Genomic DNA, 19970 nt, shown 5'->3' on the forward strand with positions numbered 1-19970 from the left:
CGTATGGGTGCCAATTTATGACTGGCGCATGCTGAGACGCGGCTTTTGAAAAAAAAAAAAAAAAATCACGCACTTGAAACAGTACTCATCTTGTAATTTGGAATATTTGGATGCTGTGTCAACGATTGCTCTCGGCATTGCAGTTCAACTGGAGCGGAATCGTACAGGAACTCTTTCATAAAATACAGAAACTGTTACAGAGTCATGGAATCTTCATAAAGTTTACAAGTATAATCGTATGTATCCTCATAGCTCCTTGGTGATACTCTAGAAGTAGCTTCTTACTTAGAATGCGTAAGTATATTGGTATGAGATTGATACATTTAACGATTGAATTTCTTATTCAACGACTCAAGTAGTAAAATGAATTTATTGGCTTTAAAGGGTAGTTTACACAGCCATGGTACAACACTACTTCTTTTTTTTCATCATCGCCCGTATAGGCTCAGACATGGCATTTTTTACACAAGCATGTAGTGTTTTGTATATTTATACTTTTGGAGGTCGATTTTCGGGTACAAGATAAACTGTAAATTTACCGCAAATAGTCCAAACAATGTCAGCTTTGTGTTTTACATTTGTAAGATTAGTTGCGGCTGGTTTATAATTGATTACATGACTCTACTATATATAAGTAGTGATAATTTGTGGGGGTGCACAGCTCTCTCACGGCGATACCTTTTCTGCGGGTATCTCGACCCCACAAATTATTTGGATCAGCGCCATCTAGCGGTCTTCATTTTTTAGCGAAAAGTGGCCTCTAAAATTCTGAATCAGAGCTTTATTTTCTATAGAGCCTAGAACCATTTAATCAATTATAAACCAGCCGCAACAAATTGTATTGATATGACATAAAAATTTGATATCGTTTGTGCTATTTGCAGCAAGTGTACAAGCTATCTTTTATCCAAAAATTGACCTCCTATATATTTATACTTTTGGAGGTAGATTTTCGGGTAAAAGATAAATTTTACACTTGCCGCAAATAGCACAAACAATGTCAAATTTCTATTTTATAATAAGCTGAAAATTTAAACATTAGACTGTAAAATTTTGTTAATTAAAAAGTGTCGGTAAGCAAGATTCCGTTCCTAGTGCCGAATCGCCGATCAGCTGATCAGTATATATATGTACATATACAAAAGTTTTGCGGTACGATATTTTTTGCGTATCAGCTTAACGGATGCTTTTGTTGCTAACAAAAAGGTTTTTTCTTCATGTTTGTCTGTTTATTGCTTATAAATGTCAGTACAAATGTTTATCGATCATTTATTGACTGTTGTCAATTCGTAGTACTCGTTAAGATTGTTGGAGAAGGCTGTTTTTACTTGTGGAGTTAAGGTTAAAGAATTATATTTTGGGCAACGTTTTACCTTATTTTATTTATTTATTTATTTTTTTTTTTTAATAAAACTGCATCCGTAGGTTACGTCTTTTTTTATAAATGATAAGACTCACCTCCAATAAATATTTCATGTATTAACAATTGAATCATTACATCAGCTTTTTTTGTTGTAGAATAATTAAGAAAAACAATGGGAGTTCTTGGACTTTGGAAACTTGTAGATGCTACAGGAAAGCCAGTTCCTTTAGAAACTCTCGAAGGAAAAGTTCTAGCAATAGGTAAAGTTATTATTTTTGTTTTCATTGAGTAATTCCACTGCATAGGATAAAATATATCTTAAACCGTTTGTAGATATTTCCATTTGGATACATCAGGTTATTCAAGGGTATCAGGATCGCAGAGGAAATGCCTTGCCAAACGCCCACCTTATTGGTTTATTTAACAGGATTTGTAAATTGATGTACTTTAAAATCAAGCCTGTTTTTGTTTTTGATGGTGGTGTACCTTTGCTTAAAAAAAATACCATTGTAAGTACATTTTTATTTTTAATCTACTTCAGAGTCACAAAATTTTTTTTTTTTTTTTTTTTTTTTAAGTGATTTTAAAGATCATATTTGTAATAAATGTTGGTAATAGTGCCAAAGAATTATTTTTTTTTAAACGAAAAGACTCCCGTTTTTCAAATCACAGAACTTCTTCTCTTCATCTAAATTACAATATCCCTAAGATGTAATTAGCTTGGCGTGGGAATCAGGTAGTGAGAACCAAGTCCTCTTATTCTTTTGTATCTACAGGCTACACGCAGGAAGTTAAAATCTATTGCATCTAGTAAAGCACAAAAGTTAAAGAACGATTTGATAAACAACCTGATAAAACATACAGCAGTGAAAGGAGCTCTTGAAAAAGGAAATGACAACGAAGAAAGCAGTACTGCTATACAACAATTGAAGGATACAAAAGCTAGCAGTGTCACATCTGCTATCAATGACATGTACAAACTACCTGAGATCCCCAGTGGGAGTCAATTAGATCCTGATGATTACATAAACAGTGAGGATGAAGATGAATTGCATCTCAGTCCACGTAAGCAGTCTAAGTGGATGGGAAATATTCACAGTGTTGATGTGGATAACGAGGAATTCAAAAATTTACCGGCTGATGTCAGGTATGATATTTTAACGGATCTGAAAGATACCAGAAAGCAAAACTCTTGGGGTCGTCTACACGAGTTACCGAAAGTATGGTATTTTTTTAATTACGTTTACATTTCCGATTGTTAACTAAACATTTATCTTCTCTAACGAAATTTTAGGGCTCTAATAACTACTCTGGCTTTCAAGTAAAACGTTTATTGAAAAGAAGGTACGTTCAAGAATCTCTTGAAGAAGCTGAAAAAGAAATGGGAGGAAAATCTTTAACTTTGGAAGAATTAAATAAACTCTTGACTGATCAAGGCATCAATACAACCTTGCAACAAGATAAAGCTTTTCGTATTGCTTCCGACAGCACAACTAGAGTTATTTATGTAAAAGGTAAATCAATCGTTATAATTTTTCATTTCGATCGATTGCTCGAATCAAACTAAGTATTTTTTGTTCTAGATTCGCAAAGTACACAAAATACTAGTGATTCAGAAAGTTCAAAACCAAGCAAGTCAAAAGAACCAAATTCCAGCTCAAAAGACGCTACATCCGACTCCTTATCTGTGAATTCTGAAATTTCAGCATCAGTAGTCAACGATATTAATGCATACGATCTAGATGAAGAATGGAATTCAGATGAAGGTTTCGAAACAACGCACAATGAGTACCCGCAGTTAACGAAAAGCAATATCCCAAAGTCGGTGATGAACCCGGCTTTGGCTTATATGTTAGAAAATAGCGGATTTACGCGTGACCAAATAGTAAAAATAGTAGAACAGCGTAAACAAAATCAAGCAAACTCGGATACAGCAAGCTCGACCGCTTCATCTAAAAAGGAAAGAAAGAAAAAAAAATCGCTTCGTTTGTCTGTAACCAAAAAGAGAAAATTATCGTTTGATGTACAGTTATCGAAAAAAAAACAAGAAACTACGGAAGAACCGACAGCTGTTATCGTGGAGTCATCCTCGGAATCTGAAGATTTTGAAGAAGTTACAGAAAAAATTACTTCTAAAGAAAAATCGGTTGAAAATGAAGTTTACGACCGAACCATTGCAAAAGAGTCTTCGGATGACGAATCTGACGATTTCATTGAGGTTCAAGATGTTCCCATTCCAGAGGTGTCAGCTGTCAAAAAACCGCAAAATGTTGGTCTCCAAATAATGATAAACGCTGAGAAAGATCTTGAAGACGACATATTTGCCGATATTTTTTCTGACGCAAGTACTGTTGAAAAATTAGTTAAAAGTCCCGAAAAAAAGAAGGAATCGGAAGAAGTGGTGAAAAAAAATTTTCAAGATGCTCGTATAAAGCAAATGAAAGCACTTAAAGAAGTGAAATCTCAATTAAAAGCAATAAAACAAAAGTTTGAAACAGAGAAAATCGATATTGAAAGTTCGATGCCAACTACCCCAGTGAAAGTACAATCAGAAGACACTTATAAGTCTTTTCCGCAAACTTCTGATAAGGTCATTGATTCATTGACCATTGGAAATCTTGTGGAAAAAATTGTTGATTCTGCAGCATTAGAAGAAATTGAAACTTACCAAGATGACATCAAAGAAATACGAAATGAAAAAAAAGATGAAAATGTAGTCTCTGATATTGATTTTGGAGATTCCGATTTTCTTGCTGAAACAAAAACTGTAGAAGACTCAACAACTAATGACATTCCAAAGGAAACCGTAAAAAAGCCAGCTATTATCCTTCCCACAGATGAAAAGGAACTGGAATCTATGAAGGTATAAGGAAACTTTTTTTTTTAATATCTTATTTAAATAACAATTTTGATATATTTATTTTAATTAGCAACAACTAGAAAATGAGCAACAGCAAATCGCTGGAAGCTTAGGAAAACTCGAGAGACAAGCCATCGACATTACGGATCAAATGAGGATAGAAGCACAAGAACTTTTACAGTTATTTGGTGTTCCTTACATTGTGGCTCCTATGGAGGCTGAAGCGCAGTGTGCGTATTTGGAACAAGTTAAACTTACTAATGGCACCGTAACCGATGATTCGGATATCTGGCTTTTTGGTGGTCACTGTGTGTACAAAAATTTTTTCGACAACAATAAAAAGGTCTTGCAGTATTTATCAAACGACATAGAGCATCATTTCAGTAAGTATATTTTATTAACATGCTACGTGTTGTGTTGTTATCTTTACGTAATCGTTGTTTTTGCAGAGCTTTCCAGAAAGGAAATGATCCTGTTAGCTTTATTGGTTGGCAGTGATTACACGAATGGACTCGCGGCCGTTGGTCCTGTCACTGCGTTAGAAATTCTAGCGTCTTTTCCTTGCGAAGGAGAAGATTTCTTGCGTGGTCTGCGATCATTTGCAGCCTGGTTCAGGGCAGGAAAATTGGCTGCACCCGGGAAATCTACTCTACGCAATAAACTTAAAAATGTACAAATCGAAAAAGGTAAGTCTAGTAAATGTAATTTTTAAGAATAATTATATTTTATTCCGTTTGATTGTTTACTTTTTTCTATTTTTTTTTTTTAAAGGATTTCCTAGTCAAGCTGTGGTTCAGGCGTACTTGGCTCCAACGATTGATGAATCAACCGAACCGTTCTCATGGAGTAAACCAAATTTAGTTTTATTAGCCGACTATGTAAAGCGAAAATTTGGCTGGACGAAACTAAAATTCGATGAGATCATGAATCCTGTCATGAAGAGGTACAATGAGACTCAGAGTCAAAGGGTGATAGAATCGTACTTCAAATACCAGCTCGTACCAAAATCTATCGAAACGGCTATGAGTAAAAGAGTTCAAACAGCTATCCAAAAACTTAGCAGTAAAGGAGAAGCTGACGAAGAATTGGAAGGTGATGCACCAAAAGCATCAACTTCAAAAGATAAAGTCAAAAAGCCAAGAAAAGTAGCGGTCAAGCGAGGAAAGAAATCTAAAGACATAGAAAGCGAGTTACCAGCTATTGCGGAATCAGTTGAGAATGAAGAGGAGAGTAAACTTAAAATCGAACAAAATGAAATTAAGGGTGAATCCGAGACTGAAGCTGTCCAAGTCAAGAGTGAAGTTGAAGCAGAACCCAATAGAATAACTACAAGGAAATTAGTTCCGCCTAATGATAGAACAAAGCCCATAAAGATGATTGCAATCGACGAGGTTATTCCACAGAAGGAAAAGGATAAGGTAAATGCTTTAAAGTCGAAATTAAAAGCGATCGAGATATTTCGTAAATCCAAAACGGGGCTGGACCGCACAACTAAGAAAAAGAAGGTTGTTAAAAAAATTAATAAAGATGCCAACTTATCTGAAAGCAGTAGTGATTAGATGTGTAAGGGTACAAATATTTGTGTTCATAGCTAAGTTGTAAAGTATTTAATGTAAGATTTTTTACAAGTTTTCGTAACAAACTGTTTATGTACAAAGCATGAATAAAACGCGTCGATTTTTTCAAAAAATCAAAACTGATGTAGCTACACAACTAGATAATCTACTTATGAATGATCCAATACTGTAGTGTAATATATGTCTAATAGTTCTCGAGAAAAGAAAATGTAAATACGCAACGTAAATACACAGTAACGCTTTCAATCAAAATAGACAATTATGTGTGATGATTAATACGTTAACCTTAAACTTCGCACGATTAAGTTTAATTTAATTATTTCATCATGGAACGTACTTGAATAATCACTGCACTGCAAAAACGAAAATTGATTTCGTAATTGTTGTTGCTGCATTCTGGAATACGTGTACACGAATACACGAGTGAAAATTTTTTAAATGTATTTTGATAGTTGCATCACTCAAAATTTTATAAATACACGCGTAAAATTTTCGTAAGTATACAATTTAAAAATAAAATTTCAAGAAAAAAAAAACAAAAATATCTCAAACATCATACAATCACAGAGTATGAGTAATCACATGTGTACGGACGAGCGCCTGTACTTTTGTTTGATACAGCATACATGCGTATTCATGTAAGCAAGTATAAATAATTCAAACTATTCAAAAGAAATTTTGATATCAAACAAGTCGACTTCATGCCGCCTCCGTGGTCGTGATTCAGTAACCAGCCGTCTTTCCTTGCCTCCGATAATCCGAATTGGCCGTTATTCGATTACCTATCTTCGATATGGCCGTGACTGCACTTCCGATTCCAGAATACGCGGTGATGTTGTGGCCGATGTCCTCCAAGAACTTCAAAATCGACTCTGGGAATTCCTTCTCGTTTTGCACTTTCATTGGAAATAGCTAAAATAACATAAAACAATATTTTGCGTTTGTCATCTCGTAGCGAGTAAAATGATTGATTTTCATGAACACTCGTTTTTTTACTTGGTGATGAATCCGATGAGCGTCGATGGCTTCCTTGATGTTGTAATTGTTGTACAAGTGAAGCAACATAATCGTAGCCACAGACGTTGTTATTTTTGATCCACCGGCAGCACCAATGACTAGTTGAACCTCGTTATTCTCGTTCACCTGTAAGTGGTACAGTAATTAAGCTCTTGATGGGAAAAAAACAAACAAATGAAAATTGAGTCTCAAAATTATGTCGTCACGCAACCCAAACGTGTACGTTCAACAACTCTGCCTCGATTTTTTTTAATTAATAATACACACTAACCACTATCGTGGGAGTCATAGAGCTGATTGGCCTCTTGAGGGGCTGGATGTAGTTGTTGGGCGACGGCGGCAAATCGAAGCCGTTGGTCATATTCGGCGAGCTAAAATCGTCCATTTCGTCGTTGAAAATGATTCCCGTCGACCTGGATCGAAGCTTGGAACCCAGACTGCAAAACATTACAATTTTCCAACGATCAAATATATGCATACAAATACATCCCCTTTTGAAAACGAAAAAGAAAACGCGTACACCTGATTGATGGTCGACGTGACAGACACGGCCGAGCCGTCGGCGGCCAAGACAGACACGTGCGCGGTCCCGTGGTCCTCCACGTTTGACGTCACGGCGCCGTAAAATTCCGGATCATTCGACGTCCTGTTGTCCTTAATTTCCGACCTTATGGAATCCGCGAAATCCTGCGACGTCAACTTCTTCAGGAGGCTACCTAAAAACCACGGCACTGATCTATGATCGTTTCTTATTTATTAATTTTTTCCCCCCATCTTCCGATCGCCACTTTTGGTATTATTTATTGACTTTAAACATAAAACAACGACCCATGAATTTCAAAAGAACGTACCGATCATTGACTCATCCTGCCGATCTCTCATCAAAATTCCAAGTACCCCCCCCCCTCCCTCCTCCAATCACCATCAGAGATATTTACCCAACATTTAATAAAAACCATCCGCGTGTACGTATACAACAGTATATTGATTAGTCGCGTCGCGTATCGGCGATGGTAATGGAATCACGCGCGGGGCACACGTACCAACGTCAACAAAGTGGGGATCGCCGAGCTCGGTGCGCTTGGCGTAGGCCCACTTGAAGGTCTCGATGACGCGTTGCCACATGACGTTCTCGTCGTTAGCGGGCACGAGGCCCTGGAGGACGTTCATCATGAAAACGAGCAGTGCCCCCGAGCCGGGCGGCGGTGCCGTGTACACCGTCACGTTGCCGATTTTTCCCACGAGCGGCTCCGTCCAGTTGACCCTGCAAAACCACAATGAACGAAATAATATATCCATGCTTCGTGGTAACAATTATATATGTATATACATATTATCGTGTGTAGGGTGCTTGCCTGTAGTTGGAAAAGTCCTCGGGAGTAACGATGCCCCCCGCGTCTCGGATCTCGCTGACCAGGGCGTCCCTCATGGACCCGTTGTAGAAGAGCTCCACGGGGTTCGAGGAGTTGGCCAGGATCATCAGCGTCTCCTTCAGCTGCGGCATCTTCATCCTCTCGCCAGCCTTTGCGAATCAATCAAACACAATCAACACACGATACGATCGGATCGCGGGCATTGTACAACACGACACTTACGGAGTATACTTGCTTGGTCGCCGGGTTGATAAGGATGTCGGCGAGGTTGTTCTTCTCGTCGCGGATGAAGCTCTCCTTGCCCTTGAGGCTCCTCTCCAGGTACTTGTTAACCACGATGCCGGTGTCGCACAGTTCGATCGCGCCGGTGAACAGGTCTCTCCAGGGCAGTCTGCCGTACTTCTGGTGCGCCTCCCAGTATCCCAAAAGTTCGCCGGGAACGGCGATCGATAGGCCTCCTGAAAGTTTTTCTGCTCATTTCACTGTTGCCGGTAAAATAAAAAGTACACCTATGCGTGAGATCATCTCATTGCTTCAAATTTTAATCAGCTTGGTGGTCTTGACTCTGTCTCGAGTTAATCTTCGCGCTTATTAATGATTCCTTGATAATTTTACTTACGTCTGGTGAACTTACACCTACACTATACTTGAGTAATATTATGTTGCCTGGGCACAAAAATAAAACAAAAAAAAAGGTATCGACACGCTATTCATGACTGAAACTACAATGTTTGCGCTTTAACGATTTCGAAAAAATATTTTCTCACGTGAAAAATTTTACGTAAATTGTTTTCCAGGAAAAAAAAAAAAAAAAAAATTTGAACGAACCATACAGAGACAGGTTGGCATTGCCACCGAACATAGTACTGTTGGCCAAGGCCGGAGCAGTTTCTCGAGCGTCCAAGAACTCCGATTTATTGGTAGAGGCGTCGTAGATGGTCATCAAAAATCCTCCGCCCAGGCCCATACTGAAACAAAACAAAAAAAAAAAAAACGGAAAATTAAAACAGATCATTTTTTCCAAAGCAACAGGTATCCCGGGGAATCACTGGATTTTCCAATTTCTTTTTGTTTTCTAAAGAAAGACAACCGCTTCATAAAACTTGCGGAAAATGATTTTAATATGGTGCTTGGATTTTCCTTGGTAAAACTCGTGTTTGGAAATGTTTCGCATGCAAAGCTAAGTAATTAGTCATATTGCGCAAGAAATCGTGTCCGCTTGTAATTGTCAGCACAATGTATATTTTCTTACCTGTGCAGGGAAGCAAGACCTTCGCAGAGCAGCGCCGCGATCGCCGCGTCCACTGCCGATCCATTGCGTTTGAGTATGTCCAAGCCGATTTCCGCGCAAGGCGGTCCATTCGTCGCCACCGCGGCCTGCGAGTAATAAAAATTTCTCTCCTTACGACATTCATACTTTGCTTAATGGTTTTTTAAAACTTTTCAAAATCAGTGAGAAACGACTTAAAAACCACAGACTACTTGAGTTATTTACAAGCTCTCGAGCCTTAATTTTTTTCTTGCTCGTAAAATACATTTTTATTGTTGTCGTCGCGTTGAACGTAATCTGACAATATTTTTACGCGTTTCAATGAGCCTTGTGTCTCGAGTATACTCGCAAATCTCAAGTTCTATACGAAACGTAAATCTTGTATGACCTATTTTTTTTTTGTTTTTTTTTGTTTTTTATCAGCATAAAATTCTTTAACAATGATGCACATGATATATTCGTTTAAATTTCTTACAAAAATATATACAGTACAATGTAATGATTATTGTTCAACTGGCAAGGTGTGCTCAAACACAATAGCTGAAAAATAATGCGATAAGATTAAAATTCCATTGAATTTTTAATTGCAACTTTGAATGAGGATGTAAATTTAATTTATTTAAAAAAAATTGTAAGTCTCTTAGGTCATTTTTGGGAGCGTTTTTAACTATCATAATTTTGTAAAAATAGGTTATAACCAAAAAGCAGAAGTAATTATATGAATGCAAGCAAATTTCAATTGACGATTAAATGTAACCCTTTAAATAAAAATTAAAAATAATATTTTTAAAAAGTTGTTACCATTAATAAAATATATTTCTAATCAAAGAAGAGTTAATCAAACAGTTGAATAAAATTTATCATGAAACGTCATTCTTTCACACGATATAAGAATTTTTTTTTTTTCAACAACCACTGACTAATTTATCGGCATAAAATTCTTTGTTTCATCTCGTGACACATTCTTATAATATTAGTCAACGAACGATGATAATAAGAGTTGTAACTTTTATCTTATCATAATTTCCTACTGTACAAATTGGAACACTTAAATATGATCATACATTTTTGTAAATACCAAGCGGCGACTCGCTGACGTATCTGTTGGTCCTACTGTTGGCTTTGAGATTGTGCGTTATGATTACGACCAAAATAACTAGGACGACGATACTCCCGCCGACGACGCTGAGTTTTTTTACGTGTCTGAAATTAAATCAACAATTTGAAAGTAGTAATTATTATTGTATAAAATTTAAACGTTCGTTAGATTTAACGGAACATTTATTACTACGTATATGCTTGAAAGAGTTGGCACAACGATTCATCGAAATCGTATTTTTTTTAACAAACTTTACAAGACGGGAGGTCTAAAAGCGTCGCGGAACGATGTTACAATTTTTTTTTTTCAACGCCAAACTAAAAATAGAGCAAAAAATAAATACAATACGAATTTAAAATTTATGGTAATGAAAAACAATGCTCGTACGTTGGAAAACGGCGAGTAGTCGTTACTAAAGCGTGAGCTGTAATCATTTGTTTCATACATATTAAAAAAATAAAAATTCCAAGTACAAACGAGCTCACTTATTTTTGTATAGAAGCGCAATTGCTTTTGTTTTTTTTCCACTTTCGAAGAAGGCTACGCACGTTCCTTGAGGAATTAAATTTCATAAATCAGTTCTCGCTGATTTCCACGAGCATATATTATACACGCGTTTGTTATAAATGTCAAGGCCGTAGAAACCCCATTATGACAGCCGGCGTGTATAACGTTTAGTGTATACCGCAATGAATCAAACGTGCCGATCGCTGCGTTCGTCGTTTGAAAAAAAAAAAAAAAAAAATAACAATAACAAATAAAATTACGTGCGCTATCTCTTCGAATCTCAAACGTTTTAATGAATTCTCATGTAGGACAATTGCCGTGCGATGTAGCTTAAAATTAGTTGGTTTTAAAAAAATAAAAGTCACATTTTTTTACGTAACGTTGTTCTCGTTTAAGTGACCGTAGTTATACATGATGAAATCAGACATTTCACGGTTCAGGGAAAAAAATAAAACTTTTGTTTGGTAGCACATTTTGGTGACCATTTGGACAAAGGTTAGTAAATACGCGAAAAATAGCAAACATGCACTAATAACAGTGTCGTGTGAAAACTTTTCAGCGCTCCAAAGGTGAATTTTCAAATGTCATTTTAGAAAAAAATATTATAGTTATTCGTTTTGGCTGTGAGTTTTTCAGCCGACGCTCATCAGAATTAAAAAAAAAATATATAGAACAGAGACGTGATGTTGGGAACGAAAGTTAAAAGTGGGAATTTCAAAGGTATAAGCTTATAAATGTTTAGTCCCGACGTATGTCCTTTGTCAACTCTGTTGAAAAAAGCTACAGCAAAAACAAGTTAGTGTAAAAATTCTAAAAAAATTGAAGATTATTCGGAAATAGTAATATCGGACAAACAAAGTTGTAATTTTTTTTTTTTATAGCTATACGGAGAGGCTGGTATCCCCTGGGTATACCGGCGGCCACGGAAGTTTATCATTTACAGCTCTAAAGAATTTTCTCCTTCCGCTATCTTTATGTATATATATATATATACATACTGCTTATGCAATGTGTAGGTGTACGCTCAACGAGCGGGCGATGGCCTCTTTTCGTGTTTTATTTGAATTAGATGCTACCGAGACGTGTACACCACATACGCAATAAAATAATATGCGTGCATCGTCGTGGCCATCACCTTGATGCCAAGTACAAATTTTACGATTCGACTCTTGTTTTTTTTTCCCCCACCACGAGCGACCTTCTTAAATTTCACGGAACTTGTGGAGCTTGAATTTTAATTGTTCGGCAACCCTATGCTGGTACACATACAAATGGCCGGGCCATCTTTTTTCGTTTCCTAACACAGATACATGGACTTTTTCAAAGTTATTTAAGCGCGTGTAAATTGCGCTTGTAAAATTTTTTCTGATCTTCGTTTGAGTACAGTTATAATTTTAAATAGGTGCACCTAATTGGAAATAATTTTTATTATTATTTTTTTTTTCCTTCGGTGTCAAAGACAATTGGTCGAAATAAATACTTCAAAGAATGCGGAAAAAGTATTTAAAAAAAAGCAACGTCAACAACAACAACAACAATAATAATAATAATTAGCCCAGATTATGATCTCTTGGTGTTATGTCACGGGTATGGAGGGGGTTTACGAGCGTGAGAAAATCGTCGCTGATATTTATACTGTGTATGCACGCAGTTGCAAGTGTCTTTCGGTAATAGCCTCTCATTGATCGCATTGTTTTGTAAATTAATCTCAATTGGTATATACATAAGACATCTCGTGGTGGTAATCGCACATTTGTCCCGCTCTTTCAGACGTGTTTTTTTTCTTTCGCGGTTTTTTTTTTTGTTTTTGAAAAAGTTTTTATTTCATCTGCCTGTGGTGAAATACCGTTCGCCTGCTAAAATAGGATAGATAAGATGTATACGATTACAGATAAAGGTATCGATCGTCGCTACGAATCATAAGATTAGAGGGATTAGATTTTTTTTTAATGTTCAATGTCGCGTTTATGTCAATTAAAGCAAGTATTCACAACTTTGTACACAACAAATTTGAAGTTTACTCGATTTTTTTATGCATACGAAGATTACTTTTTTCTTTTTTTACCGCCGTCAATTGAATGCGTGCGCGAAATCATTCGCGTTAATCGGGATCGTTGACCTATGTTATTTTTAGATACCCATTAATGAATTTGAACATTTTGAGGCTCAAAATACTATATTTCCTTAAAAAAATTTTATTTACACTGTACCGTGCTTAAACGTAATCCAAAGCATATATTTGAGATAAGACCGAGGTTATTCAAAATAAGCTGTTAGAAAAATAAAATTAAAAAAAATGTAATAAAAACAAAGTTTCGCGGGCGAAAGAATTTATTGTTATAACCTCTGAGGTTGAAATTACCACGAAGCAGAGATTATTAGCGTCATTATAACGTAAAATACCAAGATCCATGTTCAAACAGCGAATAAGAACGTTGGATATAGGTATTCGGTTTGTAATCGCAATTTTTTACGATTTGTAAAAAAAAATGAAGAAAGAAAATTTTTAAAATCGTGCCCAATGCAAAATAAGTTACAGTGTAAGCCAGGTGTATAAGAGGCGTGACGCACGACGAGGCTCGACAATGCGGTTTGCAAAATGTTGTCCACCAAACGCGATTTTTTTTTTTTTAGTTTTTCAAAAGTTTCGCAACACACATTTCTTGCACATTGAGATATTTTTCTGATGCCACTTGTGTTTTGCACCACGAATTTAAACTGATTACACGAATTGCAGATAATCCCCGCGTGGTAACATCATCCATCATGTATTCACAATAAACATACCTATATCCATGCACTAATCACACCAACAGCAGAGCAGACGTGTAAAATTATACAGATACGAGTACCTACATGTACACGGTCGCATATATGTGAGCGCACGATTTAAGTATCCATGTATAAAAAATCGTTTCGCGCTCCTTTAAAGATACGATATTTAAAGGAGCGCGATGCGATGTGATAATATTTAAAGTATATTTTTAATCATCAGATTTGTTTTTTGTCACGCGAAACTTTGCAGTATTACCGATCGCGAGCCGCGTTTTTTCCTCCCGTGTGTCAATACAACAACAGCGATAATGATACTAATAAAAAATCAAACACGCTCGAGAAAAAGAAACTCACACGAGAGGATGCACCGCGAGTGTAAATTTAAAATAAGTGAAAAAACAAGCTTGGAGCTAATAAGTTAGGGTAAATTAAAGTGAAAGAGATATGTAGAAAAGTGCGAGTGACGAGAGATAGAGAGCACGAACCCGATCATGCCGATCATTGGTGACTGCGGGCGATTGCAACGCTTATGATACCGTGGCTCTCCCGTGCGCAGCACAATCTCAACTAAATCGTCGTGCCAAAGGCACCAGCGATTATACTAAACTGCGAGGTAGGTATACGTGGGTATATATATATGTCGCAATGTACAAGAGCGTACTTTTATGCACAAACTCTTTTTATTACGAATACTTACAGGAGTGTGTATACACACACACATATATATACAAAGGAAAAGTAATAGCAGCAACGAAGAGCAAAATAGAGGGGAGATGTGTGGTGGGGTATTTTTTTGTCAAGCAATCTTTTCAAGGAGTCGTGGGAGACGCACGTCTCGTTCCTGCAATGCTTTTTTTTCCTCCTGAAACTTATGATGAACTTTGCATTTTTTTTAAATCAATATAACCACAAGTACATCGCGGTCAATTAGATAGAAACATCAAAAGTCTTTGGAAAAAATATCGGGGATCTCCAAATTTCATATACATGCACACGAGTGATCGGTAAAAGCTCCAAACGTCACGATATTTTATGCCACTTAAATAAAATCTCTTGATCTCTCACGTCCCTATTGTTGCGGTCCAATAAAAACCAATAAAAAATTCATTGATTTTACCATAGGATTTTTCTATTGGTTTGTTATCGGTATTTGCACCCGTAAATCCAAATAAAATCCGAAATGGTCAAAAATAGATTTTCTATATCATTTATTATAACTAGGACATGATTGAACAAAAATAAATTGACAAATTTATGTCATACCATCCGGATGGTAACACCAAAACGGGGGGACTAAAGTATTTTTTACAAAATTCTAATAAAAATTAATAACTAACTTTTCTTTCAATTTACATATAAAATACTCTAATCCCCCCGTTTTGGTGTTACCATCCGGATGGTATGACATGAATTTGTCAATTTATTTTTGTTCAATCATGTCCTAGTTATAATAAATGATATAGAAAATCTATTTTTAACCATTTCGGATTTTATTTGGATTTACGGGTGCAAATACCGATAAGAAACTAATAGAAAAATCCCATTGTAAAATTTTATTGGTTTTTATTGGACCGCAACAACAGGGGTGTGAGGTGTACCATACACGGGAATTACCCGTTCTCTCCTCATACTCTTGTACATGTACGATATTTTTCTACATGCATACGCAAACACGTTGACTTACCTTGGAAGGAAAACGAATGTGCAGGGGTGCCTATATGTATATGGGTGTGTGTGTGTGTGTGTGTGTGTATATAACAATGAAGGTGCGGGATCAAACGCCTGTAGAGTGTTTTATCTGTTACTTATCTAATAATTTAATGGGCTATTTGTTGAATCGTTTGCGTTGGTCGGTTAGCTAAATACCACGATCGGATGCTTCATATCATATACTTATTTAGAGATGTATGAAGCTTATTTATAATATCAGTATATGTACCATTAGGTCCATGTGCTCAATTAAGAGTGTACCGACAGTAGAGGAGAATTAATGGTTTTCATTACGATAGTATGTATGTATGTATTTAATCAAATCATTTCGATTAAAAAAATACGTCACGAATGACATTTGAACATGAATGAATCACTGGTCTTATTTACCGAGGGTTGTCGTATACTGATTCAAATTATCAAAACGTATACTTATATTGGACGCGTTTGTTTACTTTTTTCTTTAACAAAACTTAAAAACTGAAGATAATTGAGCGCATGAACGTCAAAAAAATCTTATCAATTTTTCAACATTTTTGACGTGACGCGTATATATATATAATTTTAACGCGTATTCGTCAGTTCTTACTTGCAACACCGTCGCTCAATCAATAAAATATAATTATTAATTCATTGTATACAACCAAATGAAAGTATGTACAAACATTTTTATTGTATATCAACTAGTTATTAAGACTCGTGAGCGGCTGATTTTGATTCCTCAAAGAGGAAGTTTTTCTGCACAATGGGGTATCCCCCGATGAGTGATTGTGATCTACTTTGAGGGCCGCCCTAGGTAAATCGGTAAATGATATAAGTACAGTAGAAAGACTACTCTGCATAGTTGACCAAGGTGAGTAATAAGGAATAAAATTCGGCTTTATAATAGAATTGAATGACATATTTCCTTCATGGTAAGAAGGTGCCGGTTAAAACCATTGAATGACTGAATTGAAGTGAAGAACAAGAAAAAGAAATCCTATCATGTGTACGTTGTATATTAATATATATATACTAATTATGTACACTTAAGTAGAACTTTGATACGTCCAAGACTGTATTGCTATACAATAAGCTTTTTCAATTTGTATGTACCTTCTCAAGAAATTTTCCAGAGACGAAGCATTTCTTTTACAATTTGTTCAAGTTATTACGTTTCTAGCATAGTTTGATTTTCGTATAAACGAAAAAAAAAAAAATAAATAACTAAAGTGAAAAAAAACGCTACTCTACGTTAAAAGTTGGCGCGCCAAGGGTTTCAAACTTAACAAGAAAAAAAAAGTTTGCTCAACCTCGATGACGTGTTAACCTCAATGGTTAATTAAACTGTGATTAAAACATTATTCGTTTAACGTTGCAGAAACGTTTCTGAAAATTTAATTCAGTGACGTAATGGAAAACTAAAATTATCTATCGATTCTAAATGTGCTCTGTCACTTCACTTCACCACCGTACACTTAATACAGTTGGAGACAGTGATTGAGTTTTCACAAGTAAACACGCACATGCACACAAACATACGTGTATACATGTATAGTATTGAGTAAACCTTTCGCACCGGAAAAACGGCGTAGTCATTTTGAGTTCAAGCAGTTGTTTTCCGGATAAAATTCTTCATCAACGATGGCACGTTACGACCGGGCGATCACAGTTTTCTCCCCGGACGGACATCTTCTTCAGGTCGAGTACGCCCAGGAGGCGGTCCGAAAGGGATCCACGGCTGTGAGTCGACGTTTGCCATTCTAACCTCGATGCCTCTGCTCCAAATGCTGTACACAAACGCGGCTTTACATTTTTTACGCTATTATTTTGTTTTTGCTTTCATATAAAAAACATACTTTTAAAAAACGCATTTTTGTGATTTGTTTACGGATTAATTGTTTTACGTTTATTGTTGATACACGCTGTTTTGTTTGGACAAAAGATAGCCCATCGTACTTTTCAAACAATTATGACTTTTTGAAATCTGACTTGTCATTCAAGTTTTTTAGTTTATTAAATTTATCAACTTCGACTACGGTATAATTTGTCATTTGTAAAATAAAATAATGAGAATGTAGTGCTGATTCATTTCGTGTTGCATTCAAGGTTGGAGTTCGTGGAACAGATGTAGTGGTGCTTGGTGTGGAAAAAAAATCTGTGGCCAAGCTTCAGGAAGAAAGGACTGTGCGTAAAATTTGTCTGCTGGACAATCATGTGGTCATGGCATTTGCTGGTCTCACTGCTGATGCCAGAGTGTTGATCAATAGAGCACAAATTGAATGTCAAAGTCACAAATTGACAGTTGAAGATCCAGTAACATTAGAATATATCACTAGGTATATTGCAAGTAAGTTGAAAAAATCTATCAGTCGTACCTACTACTCAAGAAAGCTAAGTTTTTGTAATTCTAATTCGTAGGTTTGAAACAGAAATATACACAAAGCAATGGTAGAAGACCTTTTGGTATTTCTTGTCTTTTGGCAGGGTTTGATTATGATGGTGTACCTCATTTATATCAAACAGAACCGTCTGGTATTTACTACGAATGGAAGGTATTGATCAACACAATAACTCATTTTCAATCAGTACTAGTATAGTTATTAAGAGTTATTACTTTTTAGGCTAATGCTACTGGTCGTAATGCAAAAACAGTAAAAGAATTCTTAGAAAAATATTATACTCCTGAAGAAGTGTCTACAGACAAAGGTACCATAAAACTGGCAATTAGAGCGCTACTTGAAGTAGTGCAATCTGGTCAGAAAAATCTGGAGATTGCTGTTATGCGCAGAGGGAAACCTATGCGAGTAAGTTTGTAGTAAATATAATTGTTGAATGTTTTATTTAATATCTCGTTTAATAATACTTTGATACTTCAACACAAATTGATAAAAAAAACTATGTTTCTAGATGCTGGATTCAGAGACGATTGGCGAATACGTTACTGAGATTGAAAAAGAGAAGGAAGCCGAGGCAGAAAAGAAAAAGCAGAAAAAGTGATCACATACTTTGTTAAAAACACAATTTTATAGATTTTTAATTCTTGCAAGAGTTTTTTTATAAGGGATGTGTAAAGGTGTTCAAGATCTTGAGACTCCACAACAAACTTCAAAGCTGCGTCAGATGTGGACATGTGAATATAACAGCTGATAACTGGTGCAACACTAAAAGTAATTTTCTTATTACAAAATAAAGTTTTTGAAACTTATGGGTTACAATTGAGATATTGATTTCCTCCTTAACTTAAATTAAAAATTAATGAAAATAAAAAACCAATAATTTAATGACGTGATAAAAATTTATTTAATAGTTTTGTAGTTAACCAATTATACAGACATACTTTGAAAATCCACACATAACATAGAGTTTGACATTGCACTTTTCCAATTCACAAAGTGATAAAAGTACAATCTTTTCTCACATTGAGCAATCATTATCCATTAAATTGATCAATAACAATTTTCTAAATTTCATCTGAATGAATCATCACAAAAAGGAATTTGACGTTAATATCTTTCTTGTCTATCCCTCCTGTCACTTTCTACTGATGAATATTCAACTGACAGAGCCTTGCCCCTGTGATTAAATATTTGAAACGAAGGTAGATTACGAAGTGTCTCCCATGACTTGTTTTCAAGATCTACAACAGCTCTTATTTCTTTAAAATCACCAGCTATGTGCAGCACACCATACATGACAGCAAACAAACTTAGTATTGTTTGTATGATTATCTGTAAAATTAGTGATATTAGTTTCTTACTTGTAAAAATACCTTGTTTTTAATCAAAGATTGTCACACCATGTACATAAAGTAATCAATACATAAACATTTTTGCACTCACATCAATTGGTAATGTTGTGAACTCCTGTTCTGTTATCCTCACATATGAACGATCTGAAAATAAATAATTCGTTCAGTTTTATGGTAAACAAGTTCCAGAACCTATTACTTTCAATAAACAATCCAAAAATAAGACACAGTGAAACACGTCACTTACGTTGTACTGCAGAGTAGGTTGCGTGTAAAATCGAAACGAAGCCGAGGAATGTAACAATTTTATGCACCACTTTCGCACTCATGATTACAAAATATATAATTAGCTACTCTTTGGCCTAAACTAAACTAATTAATTTCAACAACTTAAAGTTCCAACAGCCGATCGGGGGTTAACTCGTCTGTGTTATGATAATTTCGTTACAACTCGCCATCGCCAATGTATGGTAAATTAAAGGTTGGTGGTTACTGCCCGATCGTAAATGGAACCTTGGCTGTTGCGCGGCCCTAGCTAGGCCCGCGTAACAGCCAAGGTACGATTTCTGGTCGGGTGGTTACCCTACTAAACATGGAAGACAAGTTAACTAATATAAGGCCCTTACGTGGCACCCTCAGCGCAGCCCTACTTTCACTTGTGGATTCTGCTATACCGACGGCAGATCATG

The 19970-nt window shown here is 36.0% G+C and overlaps 4 protein-coding genes across 5 annotated transcripts; 2 read left to right on the forward strand and 2 right to left on the reverse strand.

Annotated features, from left to right (window-relative positions):
* The first annotated feature begins 1186 nt into the window (after positions 1–1186).
* Positions 1187–5998, forward strand: mus201 (rad2 superfamily protein mus201). Its single transcript, XM_089592569.1, has 9 exons — positions 1187–1341; positions 1519–1623; positions 1697–1872; positions 2140–2583; positions 2658–2877; positions 2947–4226; positions 4294–4606; positions 4673–4909; positions 4995–5998. Exons 2-9 carry the CDS (start codon positions 1536–1538, stop codon positions 5780–5782), a joined length of 3546 nt encoding a protein of 1181 aa, XP_089448695.1. The 5' UTR covers positions 1187–1341; positions 1519–1535; the 3' UTR covers positions 5783–5998.
* Positions 5365–14416, reverse strand: LOC106642322 (glutathione hydrolase 1 proenzyme). 2 transcript variants are annotated; one of them, XM_089592570.1, is made up of 11 exons: positions 14327–14416; positions 10525–10663; positions 9443–9567; positions 9019–9158; positions 8413–8648; positions 8173–8339; positions 7861–8081; positions 7338–7533; positions 7089–7254; positions 6797–6943; positions 5365–6712 (listed from the first exon to the last, which is right to left on the reverse strand). In XM_089592570.1, the coding sequence occupies exons 1-11, from the start codon at positions 14341–14343 to the stop codon at positions 6524–6526; spliced, it is 1743 nt and encodes a 580-aa protein (XP_089448696.1). In that variant the 5' UTR covers positions 14344–14416; the 3' UTR covers positions 5365–6523. The 2 variants fall into 2 exon arrangements, with proteins under 2 accessions (XP_089448696.1, XP_089448697.1); XM_089592571.1 differs by having other exon boundaries at positions 7861–8088; positions 8171–8339.
* Positions 14417–17056: 2640 nt separating this feature from the next.
* Prosalpha4 (proteasome alpha4 subunit) lies at positions 17057–18738 on the forward strand. The gene is made up of 5 exons (XM_014358570.2): positions 17057–17273; positions 17640–17880; positions 17952–18085; positions 18155–18337; positions 18441–18738. The coding sequence occupies exons 1-5, from the start codon at positions 17175–17177 to the stop codon at positions 18528–18530; spliced, it is 747 nt and encodes a 248-aa protein (XP_014214056.1). The 5' UTR covers positions 17057–17174; the 3' UTR covers positions 18531–18738.
* A 92-nt stretch (positions 18739–18830) lies between these two features.
* EMC5 (ER membrane protein complex subunit 5) lies at positions 18831–19756 on the reverse strand. The gene is made up of 3 exons (XM_014358581.2): positions 19529–19756; positions 19373–19425; positions 18831–19261 (listed from the first exon to the last, which is right to left on the reverse strand). The coding sequence occupies exons 1-3, from the start codon at positions 19608–19610 to the stop codon at positions 19037–19039; spliced, it is 360 nt and encodes a 119-aa protein (XP_014214067.2). The 5' UTR covers positions 19611–19756; the 3' UTR covers positions 18831–19036.
* Positions 19757–19970: the final 214 nt, after the last annotated feature.

The sequence above is a fragment of the Copidosoma floridanum genome, unplaced genomic scaffold (assembly GCF_036245765.1).
Source record: "Copidosoma floridanum isolate Cflo_tuat_1 unplaced genomic scaffold, Cflo_Japanese_pri ptg000019l, whole genome shotgun sequence".
Classification (NCBI taxonomy): Eukaryota; Metazoa; Arthropoda; class Insecta; order Hymenoptera; family Encyrtidae; genus Copidosoma; species Copidosoma floridanum.